Raw genomic sequence first — 12281 nt, 5'->3', positions numbered from 1 at the left:
AAGTCACGCTGCGCAAGGAGTTCCCATTGTCCCATGGGACCCACAAAACTCCGACTGCTGGGCACGCCACAGACGGCCTCGCGGCAAAGGATCCCACTTCTGAAAGCATTCCCCAACAGAACTCTCCTTTGGAGAAGCTATAATTTGGAGATTATAGATTATTAATCCAGTACTCCATCCAGACCACAACATCCAACCCCTCACGATTTAGCAAAGTGATCAAACCTTCAACTGCAGTATGCCACCGTAGTACGAACACAATAAACTAATGAAATAGAAATAAATCTAGCATTTGAAACAAGGAAAATTGTACCATCAAATTTCATCAGACCACATTGTTTTTAGGTTGTGGTGTGGTGTCTGGGATGTTTTGAAATTTTGTTTCCTTCATCTGGATTCATCTTTAACTCCATCGTAACGGTTCATTCCGGGACTTGACAGTTTTCTTGTCACGATTATCCATTCCGAGAAATCACACGATTCCACTGACTCACAGTGAGGGGGGGTGACGCGTCCATTTTTGAAAAGTCACTTGCAGTGAACAAAAAACCCCCATCAAAAACGCTCTTTCCCCGATGAAAGGTTAATCATTGCAAGCAACTTTATCCCATTGGTCATTAAACTGGGATTGAACTGGGTCAACATTCAGTTTTCCGATGCAGGTAGACCTCGCTTTCCCCTCATTTACGCCTGCTTACCCGCTTTGATCACTCAGTCTGCCTGATGTCAAGATGCGAGACGCTGACTGAGGAACTGAGAAATGGAGGGCCTGACATCCTGGTGTCCCATTTAAAACTCCACTTCAAACCAAAGTGTAATCTGCAGCGCGCCACAAGTTGGAAGCGGCCTGACGCCGTGTTTTAATGCGATTGAGAAAGTGTGTCGTTTGCCTCCTTCCTTTTGGAGGACTTAAAAAAAAAAAAAAAGTGAGCAACCGAGTCGTGTGATGTTTTTCTTTCTTTCTTTTTTTTTTCCGGGGAGGGATGGCAGAGCCTTTACTTTGACTCTTTCATCTGCCGGGTGAGTCACTCCCTCACCGCCACCGGGCCTGATGCTGCACTGTGGAGCCCCCGATTTGTGCGCGCACGCATCAACAAACACGAACGCCGGCGTGCAAAACAACAACAGAGAACATCTCTTTTCTCTTTGAAACAATGCCGTATTAATATCACAACGGCTAAAGTTCAGAACACATCAAAGCATGTTGGCGTGTCACCACGATTAAGCCGCCCACATCCTTCAACTTGAACTCGTTCTTTCCCAAAAATCGGATACTTTTCTCCGCTCTTTTGTCTCTTAAGTGAATGTGGGCCCTCTTTGATCATCCTTGGCCCGTGTTGCTCAATTTAATCCATGAGCGAGGGTGTAATGTGATTTCGTGTATCTCCAAATGGCAGAGGACCGACCCCGGTAAGTCAGTGGTGACGGGGTGGGGCCAAAGAAGATGAACAAATCACACTCACAGTCACTGCAACCTCATATTCAAACCCCAAAGTCTTGATTGAAGGAGTCTGAACTTATGACTACAGAGTTGGGAGTCCACAGTCATACTTTGTATTGAAGGACTGCCGCACACGTGCGCGATGCTTCCGACCCGACCATCGAAAAAGTGGCCACTCAACCCCGCACATGAGGTCCTGGATACTTTTTATGCGCTAACAAATCGGAGGGCCTCCTGACCTTTTGTCTCACAACAACGCCACGTGAGAAGCATAGTGGAGAAAGAGCTTTTCTCGACAAAACAAACATCAAGCTCATCTAGCGGTTGCCACTCTTGTGTGGCCACGCCGGCGCAAACATCTGTCCGCACGCTTCCTGTCAAATTGGACGTATTTTTTCTTCCCCCCCCATTCCTCTTCCGAATTCTCTCTCTGAGAGAGGTGCGCGTTCAAAGCAACCACGAGGCACTCTAAAGCGCCCACACCAGCAGAAAATATGAAGGGATACATTTTCTGGGTTGTAGGCGTGGCTTACTAGATGAATGTCGCAATGCTGTGCGCATGTGTGGCTTCACTGGGCGGTGTTTTAGCCACCCCCCCACCACAAAAAAAACAAAACACTTCAGCACGATATCTCCACAGTTTAGTCCTGCGTAGCTTTAAGTCTTTGCGCGATTATCTCCAAAACGTGTAGCGTTTGAAGCAACACATCTCTGAAATCACTTTACAGGCTTTTCAACAGCTTCCTTGATGACATCAGTTTGGATGGAAGTTATTCCAAATATAATTGACCTTGTTGGTTTCAAAGTCCATAAGAAAGGCCGAGCGGATTCCCTCACGCTATTTCTGTCAAAGCTTGCGATACGACAAACTGCATTCTACTTGTCAAGACTGACTCATTATCCCGTATATAAGTTAGACTTAAGACAGGGGAGAGGTGTGTGTGCATGCGTGGGGGGGGGGGGGGGGTGCGGTTGGGGTGCATCGAGGAAAAAGAAAAGTTAGATAAGGAGGTGGTGTGGGTGAAAGAGGGGAAGCTGGAGCTTTGCTGTATTCCAGAGATGAGGCGTCTTTATCAGGCACCGAGGTGGCTTCACAGGCCTGTCAGTGGAGCACCGAGATTGGAGGACACACACACACACACACACACACACACACACACACACACACACACACACACACACACACACACACACACACACACACACACACACACACACACACACACACACTTGCAAAGATAAAGTTCAATGGCAATAACTAAAAAGCTCCTCCCTACCTAGCTACACACCTTCTCCTCACCATCCCCTTTGGATTTCTACCGCTAAACTAAAAAGCAGGGAACCAGCTTTTTCTTATCGTCTCTGATATTCTGTTTCTCATTATTTTACTTGCAAAACATCCCCAACCTCTCCGTCTCCCCACCCCGCTTTTAAACATCTTTGATGAGAATCCATTCATGGATTTAATGGATTTCTCTGGCCTTTTTTTTTCCTGGAACTGGGAGATGTGTTTGAAAAAAAACAAAAAAAAAACAAAGAAACTGGCCTTCCCTGGCTGTGCTTCCAAGAGCATAGTGGACTGCAGAGGACAGCGTTTTTCGTGCGCATCAAAAAGAATGAGACATTTTAAGCTTACCAAACAGGGCCATGCAGTCAATATAGATCTGAGGCTTGGCTGACTTCAGTCCACATGTGGGAATGAAAAACAGGGTGCAACAAAGTAGGAAGTTTTCCCTTGTCGCAACCAAGTCAAACTTGGAGATGGATTAGAAAGTAGCAGGGGGGGGGGGGGCGGACCGTGGGTAAAAGACGTTTGGTGATTTGGTTTTTTTTTTTTTAAGAAGGCAAAAAAAAGACGCAATCATTCATCTTTTTTTTTATAAAATGTAAAAGTAGTACATAGCTGACATTCGTATCAGTCCAAGTTCAACATTCAACTCTTTGAATCCACTCCAGATTCTCACACAACTATGGATTACGTACAAGAAGAAAGATAGGATACCGAAAATAAAGTGCCTTGACCAATCCAAAAGCAAAACAAAAAAAAAAAAAAAAAAACGGGAAGGGGAAAGAGCTCGACTCTTTCAAGTGGGAATCGCCCTGCAAGAACCTCATTCTCTTCTTCCCTGGTTCTGTGTGCCACATGAAGCCCAAAAAAAGGGCACTTTGTTTCTTCATTTTGGGAGTTAATGCTGCACATCTGGCGAATGGATGGTGTCTAATGAAAAACGCGAGCTTTGATGGGTTCTACCGGGAAGAGGGGTGGAGGGGGGGATTAACGTCTGATCAACACCACCTTAAATTGGCTTCCTGCGAGGGCGGCACAAGATTACGGCCAATTTCCCCGGCCGCTCTGCTAGTAGCGAAAGGTTACAACGCAGTACAAAAGGAAAGGCTCCTCCTCAGGTTTGAAGTTCACCCGGATTGGGTAAGAAAGCAAAAATGCACAGCTGGAGAGTGGATCAACGCGAAAACTGTCATTTCCACTCCACATGTGACCTCTTGAGCAATTCACAGAACTTTCATGAGTCATAATTGTACTCGACCGTGTCCTTAACGATATATGAATGATTACAACTAATACTGAAATAAATTTGAATGAAACGACCGCATTTTCACGATCTACAGGCGCACTTAAGAGTCATCAATTTTCTCCAAAATGGACGGGGCGCCTAATGCTGTCGTGTGACTTTGATGATGGGCCCGCTTGAAACGGCCAAAGTCAATTTATGGTGACGATGGCAAACACAGCTTTACTAGGACTGGGGAGCAGCGCTGGGCGAGTTACGCGACAATTTGTGAATGGATTGTGAAGGAGCCGCACGGCAACGAGACTGACTCTGACAATGACACGAAGGAACCTGGCGTGTTTGATTGTGAACTGGCTCAGCTATTCATTTGGGATACACACGATTAGGACTTTGGTGGATTTGAGTATGAGGATTGATCAAAAAAATAACATGAGTACTACTACTACTACTTCAATAAAGATAAGATAAGATAAGATATCCTTTATTTGTCCCGCAATGGGGAAATTACAAAAGTACAACCGAACTCAGTTTTGCTCCCGCTGCCTTAAAAAAAAAACAAAAAAAAAACCGTTAGCGTGCATGCATGCTACCGTATTTTTTAAGCTAACTTAAGTTTTACCATGACTACGTCCAACCATACAATGCGTCTTGTCTATGTGTTAAATAGAGAAATAGCACCCTGAATTGACACTATGCCTTTTAATACGGTGTGCCGTATGGTCATGAAAATACGGTAAAAAACAAAAAGCATTCTCAAAAAAAAGAAAAAGAAAAAAAAAGTAATAAAAATTAAATTAAATTGACACGCCTTTTAATACGGTGCGCTGTATGGTCATGAAAATACGGTAAAAAACAATAAGCATTCTCAAATGTTTTTAAAAATTTAATTAATGAAAACTAACAAAAGTCCACCCTGAAAACAAAAGAAAATAGAGAAAACCCCCCACAAAGAAACTCAAAATGAATTAAAAATTAACTCGGATGAAAATTCCCAAACTAGCATTTCCAAGTAGTTTACCTTGTCCTCTGCCGTTTCCTTCTCCTGCTGGTGTCTTCTCTGAAGATCACGGAGGGCGCGTTCCATGTCGGAACGGAGCGTCTCTTTGTCCAGGTTAGCCTTTTGCCTTTCCTCCTCGCGGAGCGCGGCCATCTCGGCCAGCTGCTGCTCGTGCTGGCCGCGGGCCACCTGGAACTTCTCGCGCAGACGCGACAACTGGCCCTCCAACTCTGAAATGGTCTGGAAAGATCACAGATGCAGGTGTTGTTTTGTGGAATGAGAACAGATGTGTGGCTCCGTGTATCGTGATTTGATATGACCGGCCTCCGGATTGCAATGTGTAACGGTAATTGTAATGTATAATGATGCGGCACGAACAGATGTTTAGTCGTGTTTGAAGCCTCGCAATGGCGAGGTACTGATGATCGCCGTGGTGTCATGATGCCAAAATGTGAGCAGCATGATGAAGACGATTGTTTCGATGCCACCTTTAACTGAGCCAGGAAATGTATCGGTCCATTCATGAGCAAGTATCGTAAACTGTAGACTAGAGGCAATTTTTTTCCCCCCTGCGGCTTTAATAATGGTGAATATTCCTGATAACTTCATTAATTAAATACAATGTGTCGCACAATGCATTCTGGGACCCAAAAATGATTTTTTTTTTAACAATTACAGGTGGCCGACTATACACAGGGAATAAGGAAAAGGCCCGCCCGCGAATCGTGAGAATCCGCATATAATGGTAATCTGTATTTTGATGGCTTTGCTTTTTTTGACGAAAATCGGCATCGGCCTTAAAATAAATAAATAAAATAATTAAATTAAATAAAAGTGTCGGATGGGCCCTACTCATGACAGACAATGATGCATTCTGAATGATGTACAACTACTGAGACTGGTTAGCGCGTTGGCCTCACAGTGCAGAGGTGCACAGTTCGCGACACTCGTGGGCATAAAGCGGATCAGAAAATGGATGGATGGATGGATGGAAAGTGCTTCCATTTGGTGTAAGTAGTATCGGAGCATTTTTAGACATATCGAGTATTATACAGACAAACAGTATGTTATTTCCGGTCATTTGAGGAGTGCTCAAATAACAAATGTAATAGTGGCCTAAAACGTTTGCACAGGTCGGTGTGGGAAAAAAGAAACAATTTTGTATTCACTGAAAGGTGTTCGGTAAGTTATTTGGTTTGTTCCAATTGAAGGAGAGGGCTTTTGTCAGAAGGGACTTAGCCGCAGATGGTACCCCTCCAGAAGGGGGCCAGCTTTCTCAACACCATAAAGGAAAAGAGAACATTGAGTAGTTTCCCCAAACATGACATTCTTCAATAGTTTGCTCTGCTTGGTGTGTGTGCCACAGACGTTAAGTGTGAGGACCTCTAAAATGGCCATCCCACCTCTCTTGACCTCGCTCTTTTCTGAACTACTTGGCCTTAACTTTGCCCTCTAATAGCTGCCAGGGAGCGTCAACATTACAAAGCAAAATTGCTAGCGAAAGCCACGGAAAGCCCCGAAATAGCCCACACTTGACAGATGTAATTAAGTCCCATCCCAACGAGTTTAGAACGTGTCAAAACTTCAAAAGGAATCCATGCACTTTCTTGGCCAAATGGCATCACTTGGCTGGAATGATGGAGAGCCCTTGCAGAGAAAAGGAGGTCCTTAAAAATCAATGCCTGATTGTTTTTTTTAAACTTTTTTCTGAAATGGTTTCAAGCAGTCATTCGGCGTTTATTGTTTTCATTTTGGCACCTGCGCTCCCCCTACAGGTGTGAATTGTTTTTGGGGACATGTAAAATGGATAGAAACTGTCAAAAGAAAGCCCTCAGCATTTCATTTGACAAGATGTGTGTGTATTTTACATATGAAACATCTTAATGACCAAAGAAATAAATTGTATATGCGGCAGTGCCTTGAGCTAAGTGTTTAATTTGTGTCATGACCACACTCATTACTGAAAATACTCAAATCACCATTTTGCACCGAAAAGAATGAAACTGTTCCGAGCCTGCCCGTGAAAAACAACCACATTTGTGTCATCTGTTCAGCACTCTTTCATATTGCACTTTATAAAAAATGACTAAATTAGATCAGACTCAAAAATGACTAGTCAACGGTTTTTGTCACATTTTTTGCTTCAATTCAATTGTGTCACACCATCTGCTTGGCCACATGGAGGCACTACAATCCACACGTGCAAATACATGGAGCCGGTCAAAACTTCGCAGTCAAGGGCACTAATCGTTGTTCTTTGCAGAGGATAAGGAATATGTCTTATGATTATATTGTATTATCAATGATTGTATTGTATTACTGTATATATATATATATATATATATATATATATATATATACTGCCTTATTATATCGTACCTTCTGCCAACGAATGGAAAAAAATAACATTTTTTGGGACCAATTGAATGGGAATTGGATAATTTTTTTCTCTCTCTTTGACTGCTCACTGGGTGAGAATCACTGAAGTAGGTGATCTCAGGTTGCCATGGCAATGACAGACTATATTCTCAGTATTGGCAGCCAGTGTAGCATCAAATTGATCTAATGTTATTATAGGAATGGCAAATTAGTGGAAATGAAATGGAATGAAATGAAATGGTTGTTTTAGCAAGAAGTGGGGAAACAAATGTCTCTCTCTTCCCTATCTACATTGCATGTCATAGTTTTTTTTTTTTTTTTTGCAGTCGGCTCAGCCCTCCCCTTCCCAACACCCCCCTCTCCCCCCGCCCCCCTCACTGAAAAGTCGGGGCATCACAGGACAACGCCATGAGAAGGCAATCACTCAGAACGACTCTGAAGCCTGTTTGTAAGCGAGCACTGGAGAGAATGAAGACGACTTCAAAGAACACGGTTTTTGCTTGTGCGCCACGCCCCTGACGCGCAAAATAAATCCACTCATTAGGAGCGCCGCACTTGCACTGTGACACAGGCGTCAGACAGCATCAGAAATTTTCACACGGCATCATTGCCAGTCTCTTTGTGGCACGTTGCCCCTCCGAGGCCAAACAAATATTTAATCCGAGTCCTCCAGAGTCTTTAATGTATAATTCTCATGAACAAATACGGATGATTCTTCAATAAATAAATAAATTATGATAATTTGTGAGCTTCATCCAGCCCGTGGCCATGACATTAGGAATGATGCGCATAGAAATAAATACAAGAGGCTAAATGGCAACGAGCGCCGTGCCCATGGGTGGAGGCTGATGTCAAGCTTTCTGCGGGTGACACCAAATCAAAGGACGCGGGGCAAGGTTTATCTGCTCGGAAGAACAAAAAGCCTGGAAATAAAGATCAAGAGAAAAGCATTCTAACTTATTCAGAAACAGCGTAGTGCTGCACAAACGTTGCCACTTAAATAGTTGAGCACATGGTGAGAAACCCGAGTGCTTTATGAACGCAAGATCGGAATCGTGTCTGGTGAGTAGAAATAAATCACTGGATTTGAGTTACGCTGTCAGTGGCTTCAATCTTCCCGACAGCGAGTAAGCGGCATTCTTAGTCCATACCTATATACAGTAAATCTGTGGGTTAGGAGAGCTTTCTGAAAAAAAAAATAGAGCGATTTGAAAGCGTCACGTGAAAAAGTTGTTTCCCACCTGTTTTACTGAAACTAACAACAAGTTCCCACATCCACACTACGTCATTTCTACATAAAATGCAGAACAGTGCCTCAGGGTATAAACCGTAAAAACAGCTACTAGCCAAAAATGCAGTACAGTGGTACCTCTACTTACGCAATTAATTGGGTCTGGAAGAAATTTTTTAACTAGAAAATTTTGTAAGTAGAGACACGTTTTCCATGTAAATGCCCTAATTCGTTCCATGACCCCCCAAAATTCAGACATAAATGTTTCCTAAAACATAAAAATGCATCCAAATATGTAACAAATACATCTTACAATTAGATTATTGCACAATAAATTGGAGTTATACATTATATATATATGTATTTATTTGGAGATACACAATGTAAAAAACAAAGAATAAAGAATAAAAAATGATGGTCATTTGACTTTTAACTGCGTCCTCATCGTTTTTTGCCCTCTTTAGTTCATGTTCTCTCTCAGAAGTGGTTTTTGCCTGGCGTTTTGTAAAGAACTGATCCGAGGACTTTTGCTTTTGTCGGCTTTTAACAATCCTTTGAAAAAGTCCAAGGCAAACATCAGCAAAGTGAGCGATCGCCCGACTGGTAAACACTTTTTCTGGGTGATCCACATTTATGTAAAACTATCGGAACGCCTCATGGCCCGGGGGCGAATGACAAGGACGCTGCATAAACACATAGCTATCTTTTATCTATCTACACACAGACACATTCGGTAGAGGTACCTCTTAGCCAATGGGATGCCAATAAGATTGGTTTGGTTTGGTTTGTTTATTGAACATAAAACATATACAGTAATAATTTGACAGAAAATAAGGTAAATAAAATAGTAAAAAGGAAAGAGAAATCAGTCATCATTCAACACAGTTATTATGTTCAAGGGAGTAGGAAGAAAGAAAGAACTTATCTAGTCCTACCCCGTGTTATGTGTTTATATCTAATAAATCATTTTTATATCAATCAGAAAAGAAAGAAGATGCTAGGTAATAGCCAATGGCAGGGCAGCTATCAGTATGTTGCGTTCAAGAAACTCGGAGCTGCGATTCGCGGACCATACTGTATTTATACCTTACTTGAAATTTCTTTCGTAACTAGGAGAAATATTTTCCTGTTAAGGCGTTTCATAACTTGAAAATTTCGTATGAAGAGATGTCCGTAAGTAGAGGTACCATTGTACACTGTACTTTGTACACTATTATGTCATAAAATATAAAAGAGCCCGCCTCTGCTTTAAAGAGATTAATCAGAATAATAAATGAAAAACGTTCAGATTACGTATGCGACTCGAGCGGGATGGTTTCTCATTAATGTTGTCAGTCAAACAGAACCCACGTGGCTCACACTGAAGTTGAGATGCAGTCCACGCACTCGCTGAGTTCATGCTTTTAAACGCACATGACGACTTCCTCCCTATGTGATCCGTTGTCCTAAATGGGAATCAATAGCGCGTGAGACGACGTGCAGTCACTTAAGTGGTGATCAAACGCTGGCGCGCAAGCTCAGCCAGACGTTTGTCCACGGCTGCAAATCAGTCCTTTGACAATCCCGGATCTGAGAGGCCAGTCACATCGTCAATGTCGACACACAACTCTAGGAAAAAGCGCCTTTGTTGCCGTCAACACGCTTTGTCATTTTCATCACATTCCTGGGATTGAAATGCTTTGGGGGTGGGGGGGAAGGACAGCATCCTTATTTGGCGCCTCTCGGAAGACTGCCACTCAATGCCGTTTGATGACCAGATGGTGCGAACTCAGAGAAGAAATCATTATTCAAGACAGGATTTGAGTGGAAGGCTGAAAAATGACATTTACATGGAACAGCAATGCCATTGTTTGCCAAGAAAAATAGTTTTTCTCCAATTCGGGCCCATTACTTAATGCCCCAGCATGTGTTTTTTGATCAGGGTTTTGTTTTTTATTTCTGACGCAGTCCAACAATGCTTTTAATTGAAAGACTTAAAGCCTGTGAAGTGAATTTTGAGATGTGACACATTGAAGAAGAATTTCTGAAAATGCGCAGATAAAGAGCCATGTAGTATTCATTTGTGGAGCGTTAAAACCATTCTTCATTTCAGTTTTCCGGATTTTTTTTTTTTTTAGTTCCCCTTGAGTGCCATTTAGAATCGGTATTTACCTTCCATGATTGTGATAACATGTGGTTAGCTAGCTAGCTATATAGCTAGCTAGCTGTTCTTATACTCCACCAAAAATCTTCCCTTTGGATAGTCCGCTGGTGTGGCTGCTTTAGAGCACCTCACTGTCAGCCATGAGTGCACGTTCATCATCGGAACAAGGCAGAAGAGTGAGAAGGGCTGAATTTTGATGGCCATTATTAGCATTTTTTTAAAAAAAATCTGAATTGACAGCCCGTAATCAGACAAGGGGATTCACACAGGCATGGTCATATTAGAACACCTCATTGTTGGCTGCGAGTGCACGAATGTCATGGAGACGAACACATCCCTCAATTCGGTGGGAATTTGTCAGACTTGTCATCGATCGGATTTCTGTGGGTGAGGGTGCGCCATGGCATATCGCAGCCACATGAGGCGCAAACCTCAGGACTGACGTGTCCCCACGTGACTTCTCCACCAACCACCGAGTCATCACTGGCAACTCGCAGGCAAGTGTCATGAATGCTATTTACGAGAATAAGTGGGAGGATGTCGTCCTGCGAGTGTGCGACTGACATTTGATGCCGCTTCTTGCGGCTCCTCGCCGGCACCTGTTCTTCTCCTCTCTCCCAAAGGACACAGATAACGAGGCCTCATTTGTATTTTTCCTTTTGGCAGCGGGTTGCATGATTAGCTACGAATCTTTTAGGCATCAGCGGCAAGTACAATGTCAGTGTTGTAAAGAAATGGAAATGGAAATTCCATTTCACACTCTCCTTGTGCTTTAGGTTTTAAAATAAAAGATGGGTAAGTGATAATATCACGTGTTGAAGCATCTGAGGTAAAATAGAGTGTTTTGATTGACTGCAACCAGAAGAGAAGCTGTTGCTTCGGTTTCAGTTAGTTTGCAATTCAGTTACAATAACAGTTTAAACCTTTCATGCACCCTGGTAACCTGATAACATAAGCCGCCGTCCCTGAAAGGGTTAAAAAAACACAATTATCTATAAATTTGTTGCACATTTAACTTTTGACAATAAACCTTGAGTGAATCAAACCTTGGGCAAAACTTATTTTTCAAATTGGCATTTGGCATTGCATATTTGTGTCATAATACATGCATCTCAAAATTAATTCAGATGAGCCACCTGAGTGTTAATGAGCAACACGCGGGAGAGTCCAAAAATATTCATACGGTGGCCACATTGTGAGTGAAATTTGCAATTTCTTTTTTTTAACATTTTCACCAAAAAGGAATAAAAAGCTTTAAAAGTCTCTACAGCTGCATAAGAAATGCTGTCAATATGACTCAAAATTCTGGCTGATTTGATGATCAGCTGAAACACACTGGACTTGACGATGCATTGAAATGAAAGCGCACTGGCCTGGTTTTGGTTCTCTCGGTTCAAACACAAAACTAGAAATCGGTTCTAAAACCTTCCATTTTAGGGCTGGCCAAAGGTGATGCTTGAGCTCCCCTAAAACGGGTCTCAATACGCTAAAGAGCACCAAATCCAGGTGGTGGAGCGGGTCTTTGTCTTCCATAGCTTCAGGACAAAGATTTAGTTATG

The 12281-nt window shown here is 42.6% G+C and overlaps 1 protein-coding gene across 1 annotated transcript in view; it reads right to left on the bottom strand.

Moving 5' to 3' along the window:
* Positions 1 to 12281, bottom strand: part of cep112 (centrosomal protein 112) — a 132753-nt gene that overhangs the window by 62494 nt on the left and 57978 nt on the right. The window contains exon 20 of the mRNA XM_086132518.1: positions 4991 to 5209. Within this exon, the coding sequence (XP_085988644.1) occupies positions 4991 to 5209 (219 nt within the window). The remainder of the gene's footprint in view (positions 1 to 4990; positions 5210 to 12281) is intronic.

This window comes from Hippocampus guttulatus, chromosome 16, assembly GCF_054856545.1.
Source record: "Hippocampus guttulatus isolate MCC_2025c chromosome 16, RoL_Hgut_1.0, whole genome shotgun sequence".
NCBI classification, from domain to species: domain Eukaryota; kingdom Metazoa; phylum Chordata; class Actinopteri; order Syngnathiformes; family Syngnathidae; genus Hippocampus; species Hippocampus guttulatus.
Note: the sequence above shows the minus strand (reverse complement) of the source record. Positions and strands in the feature narration are given on the sequence as shown.